The 19,751-nt window shown below is 37.7% G+C and overlaps 1 protein-coding gene and 1 pseudogene across 1 annotated transcript; both read right to left on the reverse strand.

The window, feature by feature from the left end:
- Positions 1–1,950: 1,950 nt before the first annotated feature.
- On the reverse strand, positions 1,951–12,536 carry LOC113359743 (annotated as a pseudogene).
- Positions 12,537–16,487: 3,951 nt separating this feature from the next.
- On the reverse strand, positions 16,488–19,412 carry LOC113356837 (abscisic acid 8'-hydroxylase 4-like). Its single transcript, XM_026600066.1, has 9 exons — positions 19,148–19,412; positions 18,738–19,065; positions 18,359–18,508; positions 18,009–18,257; positions 17,815–17,904; positions 17,601–17,679; positions 17,405–17,511; positions 17,195–17,313; positions 16,488–17,088 (listed from the first exon to the last, which is right to left on the reverse strand). The coding sequence occupies exons 1-9, from the start codon at positions 19,345–19,347 to the stop codon at positions 16,953–16,955; spliced, it is 1,458 nt and encodes a 485-aa protein (XP_026455851.1). The 5' UTR covers positions 19,348–19,412; the 3' UTR covers positions 16,488–16,952.
- Positions 19,413–19,751: the final 339 nt, after the last annotated feature.

Genomic DNA, 19,751 nt, shown 5'->3' on the forward strand with positions numbered 1-19,751 from the left:
CCCCTAATTAATATTTTTGGCCCCAATTAAACCAGGAATATTTTTGGCACAGATGTAAGCGACAGCAACGTAGTTTAGCCAAAAGTTGATTTTTTCTGTCCTGAACATTTAATGAAACTATCTTGCTACTAGTTTACATGGGAAAATATTTTGCTCTAGCAGCTAGAAGCAAATTTTGAACTAGCAGTTTTGTAAAAGCTGGATACTATAGATGTGATGTCAGCATAAGAGAAGAAACATGCCATGACATCACATTATAGTATCCAACAGCCACAAAACTGCTAGTTCAAAACATGCCATGAAATATATCTAGAGAGACGTAGTGTTAAAAATACGCAACGTTTTCTTCCTAATCTACATCGATTTTTGGCTAATCAGATCTAACCCACATTGCCATAGACTCTTTAGAGAGTGTAGATAGCGGTTATGATTAGATCTTTACCATGTCGTCCTGTTAGATGCCTTCTCATTTGTCATCAGCCTCTTCAACCCGTGGCATGGTCCTACTACTACGTCCTATTCAGATACGTGTCACTTTTTTAATCCGGATGCCTGAGATTGCTTTATTATTATCCGTTAGATGTACAAGTACAACAGTTAGATGTCTTCTCATTCGTCGTCAGCCTCTGTAACCTGTGGAATGGCCCCACTCCTACGTCCTATTCAGAGATGCTTCACTTATTTCTTTTACTCTTTAAAATCATCTCTTCCTCACTTATTTCTACTACTCTTTAAAATCCTAGTTTAAATGGGGGCCACGAATTTGTTTGCCCCCCCCCCCACCCACAAATTTTTCAGGGGTATAAAAATCGGAAGATGAATATATTATTTTATCCTTAATTAACATTTTCTTTTTTCAAGTAACGATCCTTATTAACGACCCTTCATCGATATTAACGACAGTTTAGGGTCGTCATATACATCATGATCAAAACAATAACGACTCTAAACTGTCATACACTAACGACTCTTTTTAGAAATTAACGACAGTGTATAACGACTGTTTAAGTTGTCAAATGCGTAACCAAAACAGTAAGGACCCTTCCAAATAGTCATCAGGGAATTGATCATTTTTATGACGACCCAAAACTGTCGTACATTTCCGCCATTAATGAATCTTCGACAGTTTAAAATCGTCACTTAAACAGTCTAAACATTAACGACTCAAATGTCTCTCGGGACGACGTTCTTAAGCACTTTGAAGAGTATGGAACTGTTTTTGAACTGAAGGTTAGTTCTGTTACTCTCTTTTGTTTCTCATGTCAAATTTATGTTTTCTTTTTTTAGTTTTTAAAGTGAAGGTTAGTTCTGTTACTCTCTTTTTGTTTCTCATTTTTTTTTTCTGCTAATTTTTAGATGGCAACCACAGCTTCTCAAGGAAGCACGCATTCTGTATACATAACGTATCATAAGCAGTATCCAATGTATAAGGCTCTTCAAGATACGAACATGCGTTCGTTAAATGGTAAGAACTTGATCGTTGACAAAGATCCAAGAACAGCTCTTGCTTCTAAACCCTTCGATCGTTGAGTTCGGTGGAAGCAAAACCGTCGGAGGTCCTTCAAGCAAAGGAGAAAGATCTGATCCAGACAAAAACAGTAAAAAAGAGGAACAAGATACTTCTTATGGTAATAACCCGTTTTCAAGTCTACAAGGTGATGATGAAGAGTATTATTGAAGGAGATATTAAGAAAAGAAAGTGGTTATTGAAGGAGATATTATGATCGTTAGGAAGCTAGAGTCTTGTGTTGTTTATTTTCCAAGAAGGTATGCCAACCATGTTGCTGATAAGCTTGCAAAATAGCTAGAAGTAACATTAGCTCCCAAGTGTTGCTGATAATATGGTGGCAGAAACCACTTAATCTCCTTTGTAACGTGTGTGTGTGTGTGTTTTCTTTTGGTAGTTTCCTTTGTAATGTGTTGGAACAAGACTTCTGCAAGGTCCTTATGTTTGTGAAGTTATGCATATTTCTGGGTCTATTGATTAGCTAGAATCTTCAGGAAATAAACTAAGACACTGATAAAGGATAAACGAAAATACAACAAAACTGCAGCGTGTAGGATAAACTGCGGGTATTCCAACAGTATGAATAATTTTATATACCAGTAGAAATCCCCTTGGCGATCGTGAAATTCGATTTTGAAATCGCCAGCCAACTCTGTTAGACCAAGCTCCTCTGGTAGAGCAAAACCCATGACGCCTTTCCTTGGAGCACTAAACCAGAAATCTTCTGACTGCAAAGATAGAGCAAAAACCATGATGCCTTTCCTTGGAGCACTAAACCAGAAATTCTGGCTGCAAAAATGCAGCATATCCATGACGCAGACCCATCTGGACATTCAGAAATGAAAAATTAAGAAACTAAATGACAGTTAGAAGGTGCACCATCAAACCATTGATTCTAGGGTTCTTTTCGTAGAGAAAAGAACACCTGTGAGTAGGAATAACATGTAACATGTCAGTCATATCAAAAGAACATACAAGAATGCTGATGGAAAGAGCTTCACAGCTTACCATTATGATCAGAAACAGTAATGGAGGGTCTTATCCAGTAAGGACACCTGTGAAGCCGAAATCCCCTAAGCATGCATCTAGACAGAAGGAACTGTCAGTAATGCTGCTGGCATATTGACATTTAGTTTAGACCGTGAAACATTATTGATTTCCTATCTGCGGCCAGGCTGATTTTGCCCATGAAAGTATGTTACCATGACATTTAGTTTAGACCGTGAAACATTATTGATTTCCTATCTGCGGCCAGGCTGATTTTGCCCATGAAAGTATGTTACGATGCCCTCAAAGTATTTGACATACCTCTATAAAAAATAAAAACCAAGATGCCTGTAAGACAAACTTCTGAAAGATTTTCTAAATATTTTAGTTATTTGTAATAATAGATAAATATACTGACAATCTGACTCAGAAGACCAAGTCCTTTGCCATCCACACATCTTCTCTGGTTGTAGTAGTCCATTGATTCCTCAGCTGTTGGAAAGAACTGCATGAATACACGATTGGGATCAAAAGATAGTAAGTAAGAGAATGACTACAGACAAAAGAAAACTTAATGAGAATTAAGATCAGAAGCATCATATAACCTTCAGGTATAGAAGAAGGCTAGAGATCATCAATCCTGTCCTTGCCATGCCAGCTTTACAATGGACACCAAACACATTTTCTATATCTTGTCTTCTTCAAACCATGGATATGCACTTTGACAAAATGATGTTATGAGTTGAATTGGAGGGTAGATATGGTCATCGAAACAAGCAACCTATGGATCAGTAAGACATGATAGATAATTAGAAGCAACATGAAAAAGGAGTCCAGCAACTATTCTGCAGTACTTTGGTAAAAGAGCAGAGTCAGGAAGATTGGTCCACATAGCCTCCCTCCGATACTGAAGTCCACAAAAAAGAGCAAATGTTTGTGGTTTTCCAAACTAGCTGTTCCAGAATGTCAATTGAGTATCCCGTGAACATTGGACAAAACCAACAGGTTTGGCAATGGGAAAATAAATTGTAACCCATCGTTTATGCTTCAACAATAAAAAACCTAAGACAGTTGGTTCTTTAAGTACAACGAGAAAAAATAAAATAAAAATAGAGAGAGAGAGAGAGAGAGAGAGAGGGAGACTGAAAGAAATATAACACACCTTTCCCTCAAATAATGAAGCATCATACAACCTTTCTGAACAAAGATTATATACCTTGTACTTGTCCTGTCAATGAAATTTGATTAAGCACTTTGTAGCCATAATAGATATATCCATGCAAAACATGCATTTTATAGAGCATAAGAGAATCCTAAATGCGAGTCTGTGAACAGCTTAGAAGCATACGGCAGTTCAGCGCAGTTTCGGAGGATAAAGCATCCCAAACACCATCACTTGATATGATAAGCCTCCCTCCAGCAGAAGAAAGTTAAAGCAAAGAACAACTTACAGTTATTGTAATGATGACAAAAGCAGGATTAACTGCCAACCGTCATTAAACACATTCTCCAGAGTTAAGGCATAAATGTAACAGCGGGAACAGAGGCATCACAAACTTCACTTGCTGTACGTATGGAACAGGAACGATCACCAACGTCCATATCTCCGATAGATCTAATCTGAAAATTGGAGTTGGCTTAAAGGGTCAAATCGTTTGTTTTCCTCGATAATTCTCACATTAATGAAGTTCTCCTAATTCAGAAAAGTAGTGGAATACGAAGCTGAGACCTACCAAAACGAGATTGTAACAAAAATATCGTTAATGAATGGTTCACCAAGAATCTCAAATTCAAACAGCAAGGCAGTGCTGTTTGTTGTCATGGCAAGGATCACTTTTACTATTTGTGTGTAAAAGTAACTTTGTTGTCATGGCACTTTTTCTTCAGCTATGTAATTTCAGTAGCCAAGAATTGAAGAAGCCTACACGATAAGCAGTTGGGGCATCTGGTCTACAGATTGAGCAGTTAATTAAAGTTCACCACAACAATTAACCATACGGAAAAATCACAGAAGAAATGACTTGTTATTTAACCATACCACTCTATGTTATACTTATTACAAGATAATCTGCATGTTCATTACTGCACTGATCCTCCATGATGATAAAAATTGCATAAATTTTAGCCTCTATAAGATAAAAACGATGCACTATTTTATCAAACGAAAAGGAAAAGAAATGTTTCAGATACAAACACTTTGCACATCCTAGCCTCGTAAAGTAACACAATACTCAATTTGACCATGTCAATATTATCATTTTTCAAACTTGTGACATTAAACCAGAGCATCTTCTAGGCCCAAAATACGTCTATACGAAGTCAGTGAATTAACTCCCAACCACAATCCATTTAGAAGATACAAGTACCTGTCACCACCAACAATATTAAGCCGTCCAACCTCGCCATCGCTTGCTGTTATGCGATCTTTCCTGTTGAAAGTGTTAAGATTCAAGCACCGTTACTGGAGAGAAATGTTAATGAAAAAGTGAAGCAACAACCAAGGTGTTAACCCCGGAACTTACTCCTCTTCATTGCATTCCAGCCTATGATCTTCCGTTAAAGAATATATAGTTCCTTCAGAAGATTCTAGTATGGAACGAGAATCACCAACGGAGGCCATGGTAACCACAAACCCGTCTATTATCACTGACAGTTGTTCCCGACGTTCTAACTGAAAAAATTTAGGCACTTTGTTAATTCACATGAGGTCGGAATTAACCACAAGAAAATAAAAGCAGATGCAAGACAAAAAAAAAAAAAAGAAGGTCTACCTACAGAGACTAAGGCAAGAAGGGCCATCACAGTACCTTTATCTTGTAAATCTTTGTCTGTTTTCACGAACCCTAAAGCTCTTGGCAACGCTGACATTCATTCATCTCTGCTAACATCTGCCGGAATAGCCCACACAACATTATTAAGAAGATTCTCCTTAGTATATATAGCAGCCGTAGATCCACTGTGTCCATCAAATGAAAGAAAAGTTATATTTATTGTCAAACATCGTATAACCCTAAAAATCTGACAAGTCATATGACTGCATTGACAGCCCAAATTGAAGATTGGACAATTATATGATTGGGTGTTTGCAAACTAATAACTTTTGAAAATGGATAACTAATGAATAATTCATCCACATACTCCACATACTGCTAATGTAGAAGACAACTCGACTCAATCCAGGTATGTATCCGGCGAGCTTTTCACTAATGTAGAATGAGCCAAATCAAGAGTAAGTTTTTTCACTGTTAAGGGAGGATGCAGCAGTATTTGCACTAAACACAGAACAATTCCAGTTCCACACACCACTGCTGCCTAAAGCTGATTGGGAATTTCGTAGTTCATCAAAACATTCGAAAAATTGATCTATGCTGCAGGTAACTCAAACAAGAGAGCAAAAAAACAATTAACATCTGTTTGATACAATGATAATCATCGAAGAACCATCTGTAAATACAGCATTCAACCTTCCTAATTTGTTAAATTTTATTTTGCAGTGATAAGAAAAAACACTGGAGTCATGGTATACACTAAAAGGTAAATTTGGAAAAATGAATAGAACACATGTGGTAACGACATAAAGCGAATACGATTATAAATACTGCACTCAAAAATGATATGTGTTTTAGCGGTCTCAGCAACTCCTGGCCCTAATTAGCTAGGAGGGGTAAGGTTCTAAACAGTTCCAAAGGCCAATATGGATCAGTCTTTTTGAATGTACAAATGAAGCGAACTTGTCAAAGCACAAAATTAAGCGAAACAAACCTTGCTCCAAACTCTGGTGCTGCTTCTGTTCTGTCAGTTAGGTTTTTGTGGGCGTATAATGGTACCTAATCCGGTATACCATGCGACCCTTGTAATAATGGATCAATTGTCGTTTCATAACCTGTTTGCGGGAAAAAGTCCAGTGGGAACCACCTTCACTGCATTGTGTCACCTTATCTGTAGCTATTACAGTAGAACTGATGGTAGAAGGATGGAACTGAGATGCCGAATTATGATAAACAGAGTTTGTACCCTTACCGTATGCAAGACCTTCATCTTGGTCCATAGTCTTGAGAGATTCCCACAAACATATCATCCACATTATGGTGCTTGGATGAAGTCTCAGTTCTACAGGATCAATATAGATGTCTGCATCCAGTTTCTGTATATCCAGGGTACCATTTTTCCAAGGTATACCTCATAGTCCCCGAGAAACCACCACCTTCCCCAGTCAAAATGGGAGCATTCGCATCTGAAGTGGACCTTCCCGTATAACATTCACTGAAGGCTGCTCCTGAAGCACTTGGACTTTGTGTCTGGTTGTCAATATCATCCATCTGAATAAGTTCAATAACTGCTCCTTCGAACTTCAGAGAGTTTGTCAATCTTGAAATTCCAAGAAAACTGTCAAATTTTGCAGCTGAACTTGCATTAGCTTCTTCAGAGACACATGTTCCATATTCTGTCTCAGTAATACGAAGAACCAAAGCTCTATGTGATCCTGATCTTTTCCCATCCTTCTCTGAACAAGGCTCATATGCAACAATTAGGTTTTTTATCTTTACATGGAAACTTGCAAGCAACCATCTGACCAACTTGGCAATCGTTTTGACTCCTTCGTGAACATCCAGGGAAATAGATGCTGCAGCATTATTTACCGTTTGGTTCTCGACATTGTCTGAGGAATTGTGAACAGACTGTTTACAGTCTTGACTAGAACTACAAGTTTCAGCCGCAGCTGGTATATCATGCCCCACACGTGGAGCAAGGATAAGCTCAAGTTCTTCTATTTCAATCTCACAATTTTTTAATTTCCAGGGAAATTTCACTAGTAAAGAATTAATCCTTCCTTTACAATTACTAGGGAAATTTCCAAGGATAAGCTCAAGATCCTTCCTTTACAATTACTCATTGGCACCCAACCAATGGATCCTTCCTTCGGGAGAGTAACCTAATGAAAGACTAAGTGGCTCCTCCAATAAAGTGCTAAACCCCATACATCACTAAATAGTGCAAACAGCATAATTTTATCATGTGACATGGATTTTACGACTTGGCAGAAATTCTTAACAACTGTAAGAAGTCCTAGATCTTGCACTCTAATTTTGTGGTCATTCTCGACAGCACTTGCTAGCGTTTGACTAGAAATATTTACAGATGATGCAGCTAGGAGACATCCTACATACTGTTCTGCCGATTCTTCGATAGAACTAGTAGAACCACTTCCCACCAAATTGTTGACGTGAGGTTCATAAACTAGCCCAACATCCACCAGGTTTAAAACAAAAGATTCTGCATAAGCAGCAGTATTTTCAGAATAACCCTCTTGGGCACTATCAGTTCTCCCTTGTTCCCTCTCAGGTGAAGGTAAACTGAAAAAGGAGCATACTGCATCCAACCAATCCACTCGACCGCCAGGAGCAATCAATGTTCCACATCTAACAGTAATAGATGTGAAACTGTGGAAGATATTTGGTTCCTTCAGAAGAAAAACTGTAGTGCCAGCAGAACCTAAAGACAATGCGTTAGCACCTTCTCCATCACCTCGTCGCCTAGTAGAGTTGCTACAAGAGATCAGGAGAAACTCGTGACCAGGGGAACTATCAACGGAACCCCACAACTCACCTTGACCATGGCCTAGCCAAGTGAAACTGGAACCCTTGATTCCTCCAAGATCTGACACAGTTAGCAACTCAAACTTTTGAATTCTCAGTTTAGCACAATGCCAGGAGCCTGAAAGTTCCTTCTGTGTTGAGCATTTTATATCCTCTACCTTGTTCAACTTAACCAAAATCTCCAAAGCATCACATTCCACAAGAATCGATGCTTGAGATGCAGAATCTGCTTTCATTGAAATGTTGTTATCTCTTGGTTCCATATTTGAACTTACTTTACATGATAACACATCCACGGCTTGATTTAGAAGGCGGTTTAAAATCTGATACTGCAAACTACCAAGATCAATTGAAGCAGAAGAGAGACGAATGTGCACAAAAACTGAAGAGCTCAAAATTATCTCTTGTCGGGTGCGAGAATTTATATCATCCAGATCTCCTACTACTGTCACAGATGCAAACTCGTAACCTTTACCTCTCACTTTATTTCTGCTCCCGGAAAATAGCTAGGTTTCGAGCTCGCTTTACTATCCAAGGTCCAGTTACAGGTCCATCCTCTCATTTTGCAAAGATCCTTTTGAAGCCAACGTTTAACACCAGGGTCACTTCTTTTCAGGTTCGCGGAACATGTTGAGCTGTGCATATCACTGACTTTATTGATATTCTTTGTATTGAAAGACTCGCTGACTTCCTTTGACAGATCCAAAAGCATGCTTAGCAGATTGAGGTTCACCCAGAAAACAAATGGTGGCAGCTTCACAGAAAAAGATGATGAAGGCATCGACCTATCGTCCCCATAACTTGAAGTCATACTAAATTGGCAGTGACTGACACTTGAAGTCCTCAGCAATTTGATTTTGACTAAATCATCCTTCGGGAAGATTTGATGCCTAAAACCTTTTCTTTCGGATTTTTCTGACTCGGGATCTTGGGGCAAAGTGAACCCAGGGAGAGCACCTTCAAGCTCAGCCTGCAAATGCTGGATTAAAAGAGCCTGACTTCAAGCACTATTCTGACTACTATTAGCATTATTTCCAAAATAGAAGTAATCATGAAGTTCGATATGCTTCACAATCGCTTCAAACTTCATTTCGTGAGAACAAATCTGTTGACCTTGTCAAAATTGTAAAATTAGTCTAATAAAAAACACATGTAAGCAATATAGAAGAGGTGAAGAGAGTAGTACAACAGAATAAAGAATATGAATTGCATCTCTCAAAACACAATAATCACCTGCAAATCAAGAAGTATGCCTTGACAGTTCACACCAAGAAAATGCACATTTCCAGGGTTGCCAATCTTATCACATGAATACTTCCGGTCTTCATCATTCAAGGAAAGCACAATGGCAACCCCAGCAATGGTTGCCTTAAGATTTTTCTGACAGGTTGCTGTTCTGAAAAGCAAGGGAGAAATGAACTAGAGATTAAGCTCTTAAACAAGAACAACAAAAACCATTGTTAACTGAACCAGGAGGAAGACAAGCAAAGAGCTGTGCAAAACAATGATGCGATTCTGATAGGAAACTGCTAACCAACTCGATAACAAAAATTTATGATATGAGATGTATCCAATTGGTACACTTACAACTAAGAGATACCAATGCTAAGAATTACATACCACAAGGAATATTCAATGATCCAGAAGCAAGGGACGATGCAGCAGTAATTGCACTAAATACAGAACAAGTCCAGTTCCATACACCACTGCTGCCTAAAGCTGATTGGGAATGTCGCAGTTCATCAAAACACTCGAAAAACTGATCTACACTGCAGATAACCCAAAGCATGAGAGCATAAAAAACAATTAGCATATGTTTGATACAATGATAAACATCGAAGAACCATCTGTAAATACCGTATTCAACCTTCCTAAATAGTCAAATTTTATTTTGCGGTGATAAGCAAAAACATTGGAATTATGGTATACACTAAAAAGGTAAATTTGGGAAAATGAGTAGAACACATGTGGAAACGACATAAAGCGAATATGATTATAAATACTGCACTAAAAAATGAGATGCGTTTTAGCGGTCTCGGCAACTCTTGGCCCTAAGCAACTAGGAGAGGTAACAGGTAAGGTTCTAAAAAGTTCAAAGGCCAATATGAATCAGTCTTCTTGAATGTACAGATGAAGCGAACTTTTCAAAGCACGAAATTAAGAGAAACAAACCTTGCTCCAAACTCTGGTGCTGCTTCTGTTCTGTCAGTTAGGTTTTTGTGGGCGTAAAGTGGTACCCAATCCGGTATAACATGTGACCCTTGTAATAATGGATCAATTGTCGTTTCAAAACCTGTTTGTGGGAAAAAGTTCAGTGGGAAACCACCTTCACTCCATTGTGTCACCTTGTCTGTAGCTATTACAGCAGAACTGATGGTAGAAGGATGGAACTGAGATGCCGAAATGTGATAAACAGAATTTGTACCTTTACTGTATGCAAGACCTTCATCTTTGTCCAAATTCTTGAGAGATTCCCACAAACATATCATCCACATTATGGTGCTTGGATGAAGTCTTATTTCTACAGGATCAATACAGATGTCTGCATCCAGTTTCTGAATATCCAGGGTACCATTTTTCCAAGGTATACTTAATTTCATATTCCTTGAGAAACCACCACCTTCCCCAGTCAAAATAGGAGCATTTACATCTGAAGTGGACCTTCCCGTATCACATACACTGAAGGCTGCTCCTGAAGCACTTGGACTTTGTGTCTGGTTGTCAATATCATCCACATGAAGAAGTTCAATTACTGCTCCTTCGAACTTCAGAGAGTTTGTCAATCTTGAAATTCCAAGAAACTATCAAATTTTGCAGCTGAACTTGCATTAGCTTCTTCAGAGGCACATGTTCCATATTCTGTCTCAGTAATACGAAGAACCAAAGCTCTATGTGATCCTGATCTTTTCCCATCCTTCTCTGAACAAGGCTCATATGCAACAATTAGGTTTTAAATTATCTTTACATGGAAACTTGCAAGCAACCATCTGACCAACTTGGCAATCGTTTTGACTCCTTCGTGAACATCCAGGGAAATAGATGCTGCAGCATTATTTACCGTTTGGTTCTCGACATTGTCTGAGGAATTGTGAACAGACTGTTTACAGTCTTGACTAGAACTACAAGTTTCAGCTGCAGCTGGTATATCATGCCCCACACGTGGAGCAAGGATAAGCTCAAGTTCTTCTATTTCAATCTCACAATTTCTAAGCTTCCAGGGTAATTTGACCAGTAAAGAACCAATTGATCCTTCCTTTACTATGACTGGTGTGGCACCCAACTAAAAAAGACAACAGACGTTTTATTTCAGAATAAGTCATAAAATAAAAAATAAAAAAAACATAAATAACTGAGGTATTTTGCAATTGCACAGACACTGGTAAGTGTAAAACATGATTCCTGGTGCACTATAAGACCACCTGCTACTTGATAAGCAAATCAGCTAAAATACTCAAATATGTCCAATTAGACCTTTCAATGGATCAGAAGGTTCAATTCGATGGGTCCTTTAAGAGTCAAAAACTTAATCTGGTGACCTATGTTGTTTATTATTAGTAAAATAGATGACTTACTTAAAGTATATAACTGACTGACCTATGTTGTTTGTTGCTATATTACATCTTGCAATCACACTATTAAAGTTTCTTTGCAAAATGTTTGAGAGTTGTTTAGAATGATGTATAGAGGCTTTGCAGAGTTCAAGCAAACTGCAAAGCAACACGCCACCTCTAGTTGATTAACTTGATTTCGATGGTATCCTACATTATACTGCCTAAATGATATTATACTATTGCACCCCCTGCCTAATTTTAAGGAAGTCTCTAATTAAGGTGCGTAGAAAAGAAAGACTCAGTGGTTCCTCAACTAAATAGTGTGAATAGCCTAATTTTATCATGTGACATGGATTTTACGACTGCACCTAACAACTATAGTTCCTCTATCTAGTTGAAATTATAACTGCATATCTACACAGCTTATCTATTAGTCTCCTCAACTATCTCAATACAACTTTAGACCAAATTGAAATAAGCTAACAGTTCATGCATATGTAGTAAATAAGAAGTAGCTGAAAATTCATATAAAAAGGTATAACAAATAGTTTGTGTAAATCACAGAAATTATTACCTTTTGATTAAGATAATCAACGTTAAGAGCAAGATCACTAAGCTGAACAGTACCAGCACCAATTTGTACCAAGTTGATCTAAATCAATATCACCAATTATAAACTTGCCTAGTTTCTTCTTAAACACGAATTTCAAAACATGAAGAAGACAGGTGTTGGTTTCAGTTGGAGAAATTATAGAGAAAGGAGAATAAACAAGAGAATCAAAACGTGCCCCTCCAAGGAATAGGTGAACATAAATGTTATTCCCAAAAAGCCCATAACATAAACATATTATTCCCAAAATGCCATAAATAACACCCGGACGGATATAAATACATTAGGGTAATCTTGTATCCGATTCATTCCGTCTGAAAAATTCATAAACTAGGGTTTATGGCGCTTGAGGGTTTTTCGAGGAGGTGTGAAAAGATTGGCACGGCAGAGTCTGATAAACCCAAAGTAGACGCTGAGCTTGTGAAAAATTTTGAATTACCAGGTGACTATCAAACTTTACCCAAGTGCTATATTTTAGATAAGTAATGTTTTGGAGCAACACTTACTAGTCGTCAAACCTGAACCTGGTGTTCCATTGGTTAATATTCCTGATACAACACTTGTTAGGTTGTTACTCCCCGCGAAAAACGAAGTGTATTTATTTTGTGATGGTGCATTGAATCTTTCTAGAGCAGGAGTAGGAGTAGTTGGTATAAATCATGATGGTGTTATTGTTGCTGTCTCAGCAAAAAGGTCTAAGGATCTGGGTTCAATCAAGTTACACGAATTAGAAGGCATAGAAGAAGCTTTTGTTTTGGCAGAAAAGCTGGATTCAAGCAAGCGCTTTGTTATTGCTCTAGATAGTTTAAAAGCTGTTAGATGTCTGTATTCATGTTTTGCTAAAAGAACTTATGCTGATGACCCAGCAGCAGAGCCCTTGGTAAAGGGAAACCTAGATAGGGCTGATGATAATTCCAACCCTTGGGAAACACAGGGGAAGAAGCCTAGTAGAGCTCAGATTATTGAAGATTTATATAATGAAGAACAAGAAAAAATGTGCAAAGAATTAGCAACTAAAATCATGCATACGTTTAGATCTGGGTGGGCTAGCCGTTGTTCTTTTAAAGTTGTATCTAGGGAAAAGTTGTATCTAGGGAAATTAATACCCCTGCTGATTTTGCTTCAAGATTGGTGGAAGATGACAAGATAGTTAGGGAGATTCGTCCAATTGCACTCAGTAGTCTTCCATTCTATGCCTCCCTCTCAACTTTGGTCCAAAGGGTGGTCGGTGGAAGTTTTATTATATTTGGTCCAAGTTATGGCTTTGTTGAACGTAAAGCAGCACAAATGAGGAGGATGCGGGAAGTAGCTGTTGCTAAATGGAAAGGCTTTGCTAGACAATGATATGGTTATGTTTCTATTCTCTTATTTCGCTTTTGTTGGTACTTTAAGAAGACAATGACGGGGTTCTATAGTCTGTTAACCTTTTTTGTAAAACAAACAACTTAATTGACGTTGCTTTTTTTTTTGACAAAATATGGTTGACATTCTGGTTTCAATTGGGTTTTGAGTATTTTGTTCAGTTCTTTGTTTTATTTTTATCATTGCATTTGTTTCAGTTCAGATTTTTTGTGTGTAAATGTTCCAAAGCTTCAAGTATTTCAGTTGGTATTGCCATCTGGTGGACCATCTGACACCAAATAGTTGAGCTATTGGAATCCATTTCAGATCGTGTTAATATTTGTTTGTCAGCATCTCGAAAGACTTCAGGTAAGTGATCTTGGACTTTCTTCGATTTCAAATTGCAATATTACATCTCGTCATATACCTGAATGCACAAATTTAGGATTAATTTCGATAGTTGATCGTCGTAAGCTTTTGAGAGAACTTCATATAGATGGATGGAAAACGAATAGAATAGGTGATGAAGGACTAATGGTTATAGCTAATCGTTTCCCTAATCTCCAAGAACTTGTTTTAATTGGTGCAAACCCCACCACTTCGAGTTTACGGCTTCTGGCTTCAAATTGTCGAAACTTAGAGAGCTTGTCCTGAATTTGGTGAAGTTGAAGGTAAGAAATGCAGGGGAGACTTGCGAGGGTGCGGATTGGTTAAGGGCTAGTAAAGGTTCTTTAGCTGTAAATTTGGATATGGGTTCAATGGAACCCCTAGAAGCAAGTAATAGGTGGTGTTCCATCTTCAAGCAGTATTGGTTGATCTGAGGTTAGGTTTTTTCGCTAGGAGAAGTTTTTCTGTTTGCACTTTTAGAAGGTGGTCAAGCAAAGCAACAACAAAATGTTGTTTTGCTGTGCTTGGTTGATTATGTTTGTCAGGTTTCCTTGGTTATATTGGTTGTTATTGTTGAAATTGCCTTCAAGATTAAATAGATGTCAACAGATGGAAGCTGTCCGCATAATTTTGTTATTTTAATCACAGAATGTGTTTTAGTATTGCAGATGAACCTCCATTTTCTTGTTTTATTTTGCATCGCCATGCTCTGTTTTGTGATAATAGGGCTTGTGTAACAGTTGCATTTGCTGTTTCGATTATGTTTTCCCACTGCATGTCTTTTTTTATACAAATTTCCGCTGCATATGGTATCAAATCTTAGTTCCACTATATAGAGTTTCTGTTCCAGCGAGTGCTTTTGCTGTTATGCTCCAGAAGTAGTTCAATGCAGACCCTGAAATGCTAAAATAAAGTTCCGATGAAGTCACCATGTTGGCTCTGTTTTGAATCACGGATTAGCTGTGGTATTATTAAAACTTCCAGTCCAGATAACAGGACTTTGTGGTGGATCATTATCTTATTGTCCACAATTGAGACTGAAGTTCAGGTCCTTGTGTTCTGAAGCTTGTAGAATTGCCCATCTCGACTCTCAATCATCGAAAGCATATTAGCCGAAGACTGGAGAGTAGAGTCTGCTTGATTTTATGCAAACTGGACAAAACCCTGCGGCCTAGTTCTGGTGGCTTGTTAATGGCAACCATTACATCTCATTGCAAAATAAAATAAGAATAGCAAGGACTCAAAGTCTGCCGTGTTTAATTGAAGGCTCAGTATGTTGTGTTGCAGTTGCAGGACTGCCCCATTCATGTGGTAGGGTTGAAATATCAATTCATTGTCTAGGTCATTAAGTTCATCTCATATTGTTGATAAAAAGGTCCTTTTGATAAAGAAAAAGAGCACGAGGAAAGTCCTGTGTTCAATTTATCAATCGACAGAACAGTTATGGATCCATCGGATTCATTCTTAACATCGCCATTACCTCGTATCATCGGAAAAAAGATTAACCCGTGACCACTTAACAAGTTGTGATGAACCTTATCTAAACTCACCTGTATCCTAATTTTGTAACCATCAGCGTAAAACTATCAGCATAAGCAGGTAACCTAGCTTCTATTGAACTTTCTTCGCTGGTGGCCTTGGTATAATATTATCAGACTGAGAATGGTGCCACGATACCGAGCACAAACCCATAATCACTTCAAACAAGTGAAGGATAGCAGACAGACTTTAAAATAGCAAACATAAGGTACCAGCACAGTCAGCCTCTGCCATTTTGATGCAATTAAAATAGAAAGCACCTTGGAGTAATTCCAGCACAACTCTAGGCAGGTGGCCGTTCTGGAAAATCATGCTTAATCAACGTAAGATATCCAAAATCCGTCAACTGAGATTGCGTCCGAAGACTATTCGATACAGTCTGACAGTCGATCCTATGCTAAAGAGATATGCTTGGCTAAAGATTGCACCCAAAATCCATAGATGACAGTCGGTCACCTATGCTAAAGATATGCTTGGCTAGTCAATGATGTATCCAATTATACTAGAGGTGGGCTCAGATTGATTGTCACATAAACTCAGATTTTTAGTTTTTCATACAGTTGTTGTTTTTGGCAAATGGTTAAAAAGTTAAAAAGATGAAACTCCTTTCTTCGTATTTTTTTCTCAGGTAGTTCTTTTTCTCATGTAGTTCGGCAAATGCTTCTTAGACCCTTCAGCAGACATTGATGGCCAATTTACCATTTACTTGATGCTACTCTTAGGCTGTCGGTTGTCCTAATAACATTGGGCAGGTTTTGGTGTTGGAGGGGGATGCCAAAACCAAATAAAAAAGTTGTATAGGCGAGTCATGAGTGGCTTTCCCTTCACTCAGAGCCAGAGGACAACGATTAGTCCTACAAAGATATATCCATACACTCTTGAAACCATTGACCTTTTACCGTCCACTTCTTGGAGGGTTTGATAAAGGCAAACACTACCGCGTATGTACTTTGAATGAGACTCCAATCTTTACCAAATTAAACAAAAACAGATATATTCCACAAAATCTTGTGTCTTTAGAGAGTGACAACAACAACAAAAACCACTTCTTTCTATGGGCCAAATACATTGCCAACACTTGTCCCTTCCTTGTTGTCACATACTTTAATCATTTACAGGATGACAGGTGTGAGCACGTACTGAGTACGTGACGCTGTATAACGCACACATAAATGGCCATGCATGATTGAATACTTGATCAATCTACAGTTCATAAGTAGTAGTAGGAATGTGGGATCAATTGCTACAAAATTTTATTATGAAATGCTGAAATAAACTTAGTAAGAGATATTCGAGTACCAATTGTTTCAAAATGAAATTGATAACAGAATCAAAAGAAAAGATAGAGGATATATTTTAATGTCTCCCTAGTTTTTCTTCAAATCCTGAATGATGATGTTAAGAGAGCTAAGCTAGGAGTACCCCAATCCCTCCTAAGTTGATGACAATCCATGGTGTGTTTGATTATTAGTGTCTGATTCTGCTTTCCAAAATCTTGCTGGTAATCCTTCTTGTGGGACTGGAAATGGGCCATATTGAATCCCACTTTGAGATCCTATCACTTCCCACCTGTAAACCAAAACCAACAGCAGCAAAACAAAATTGCATTGTCAGATTATATTAGCACTTTAATTCTGTCTCTTCCATTACTGTGTTATGCTTGCTTGTGTCATACCTGAACTTGGTTATTAAGTGGTGCAGTAATATAAGAATCTCCACTTTGGCAAGTTCATTCCCTGGACATGAATGTACTCCATTTCCAAATGGCATAAATGTATTGGGTCTTGGTGCAACCTGCAAAATCAACAGAAACCTCATTGTGTGAGTTGCAGAGAGGTGTCTGATTACCATTTGAGCCTAAAAATAATTGTGCACAGAGCCGTACCTCAAATCTTGATGGATCAAACTTCTGAGGCTCGTGAAAGAATTCAGGGTTATGATGAATATTTCTGAATAAAGGCATTACCTTCCAACCCTTGGGAATAAGGTAACCTGTCACACAAAAATTTCTATGATTAGTAACAATGAAATTCCTTGTTGCATTCAAGAAAAGAGCAAAGACCTCTTAGTTTCCACTCTACCTTTGTATTCAACATCTTCTACAGCTTCTCTGAATGTGAATGATATGATGCTTGCCATTCTCAAACTCTCCAATACAACCTGAAAAATTCAAAAACCAACTTATTCAAAAATACGTAATAAAACTAAACAGTCTGTATTTGGTGAGACGTCACATTTGGGGTCAGAATAATAAAAATAAAAAGGAGATGGAGATAGTATGAATAGTAAACATACTCTAAAAGTGACAGGCATATTTCTAGTTTGAGACCATGACAAGGGCTTGATTCCTCCATCATTCATTTCATATATTGCTTTCTGCTCAGCCTGTTAAGAAGAGACCACTTTATATCTTTAATAATGGGAATCTAATAAGGTTGCTAAGCTGAAAATTTGAAATTCAATAATGGGGCACTTTTTCCTGTTCTTACTTTCACTGCTTCTAGAAGTTTTGGGTGATCATGGAGGTACTTGAGAATCCATGTAAGAACACTAGCTGTAGTGTCTTGAGCAGCAAACAAAACTCCAATTATATTGTCAGCAATTTGATCGTCCGTCAAACTTCCCGCCTTTTCATCATCGGAATGCATCAAACAGCCCAAAAGATCTTTATCCTCTACTCTTTTCTCCATTCTTTTACCAATAATTTCACTTAGAATCTTACTCAATCTTTTTCTTGCCTACAAAAATTAATTCATAAGAGCAGAAACTAACATATATGTACATAACTAAAATATCTCGAACGTAAAAAAAAATGTCACAAAATTAGCAAATTATTTACCAAGACAGCCTTGCTGTATAGAGTTCCTGGCATATTTGTAGGATAAGAATTGTATCCTTTATCTAATATGAAGTAATTTTTCTTCAATTCTTCTTTGTAATAAGAATCTAACTGACCAAAAATTGAGAGTATGCCGATGTCAAACGAGAACTGCACGACAGAATTAACAAAAGTTAGATTTTTTTTTTTTTCACATAAAAGAATGAACAAAAGGACAACTATATCGTTATCGACATAGATTCATATAACTAGTTTAAAAAACCCATTAAGGCTAAAAAGATATCGCGACTTTCATTTATACGCCTTACTTTAATGGCATTGATCTTCTATAGTAAAACATGTGTGTGCCGATTACAGAAAGTATGAATATATGACCGACCTTTTTCACTTCATGGTAAGTATTAACAATGTGGTTATCATTGCCAACCCATGAACTTAATGTCGTGATGACGATGCGTTCGATATCTGGTACAAGTCCCTTTATGCTTTCTGGAGATAATGAACCTTGAACAATTTTTCGAAGACGAGAATGATAATCTCCTTGGTGAAAAAACAGAGCTGATGGTCCTATCATTTTCTCTTTACTTTTAGGATACGTTGGATTGAACAAATTAGCATGCGTAACTAATACGAATCGCGCTGCTTCAGGACTCGTCAACATAATACTTGGACAACCAAGTATATGTGTTTTGAATATCTCTCCATACCTATTATTTTCAACCAAATAACCATATGATGATTAAATTCCATTAAAATTCAAATTTTATTCAGACGACAACTAAAACGAACCTTTTTTGTTTACTAGCAAAGAAGACATTAGGGTCTTGCGAATACAGTTGTGGTGTCTCTCCAATATAAGGCCAACCCATTGAACCTGGTGGAAGCTTTGCTCGTACTCGATCATGGTTTTGGTTTCTCTTTCGATGGAAGAATATATATGTTAGGACTATAGGAAGTAACAGAAGCACATGTACAAATAAACTAAACATCTCTGTCTCTCTAGATTTTGGGATTGTGTTGTCTGTGAATGGGAGAGTTGGGTGGTGTAATGGAGAGTTTATATAGAAGGAGACAGTCATGTAGATAAATACATAATCTTATTCAAAAAGATTTGTTTTTAAGATATTTCCATTTTTATTTTTATTTTTCAATGATGATGGGGCTGTCAGTTGTCAAACACATAACGCATTTTATGTCTTAAAAGAAAAGAAAAAAACATATAACACCTTGCTGGCCACTCCAATCGCAACCGGTTGACCCTCGCTTGTTGGTAATGAGTGCGGCTCGATGTGGTTGGGCCACATATACGAAGTATGTGGTCCATTTTGGTCACGTCTTATAAAATAGAACTTCTTTTCGGCAAAATAGTTTTATCATCTCACTGTTTATCTTA

The sequence above is a fragment of the Papaver somniferum genome, chromosome 3 (assembly GCF_003573695.1).
Source record: "Papaver somniferum cultivar HN1 chromosome 3, ASM357369v1, whole genome shotgun sequence".
NCBI lineage: Eukaryota > Viridiplantae > Streptophyta > Magnoliopsida > Ranunculales > Papaveraceae > Papaver > Papaver somniferum.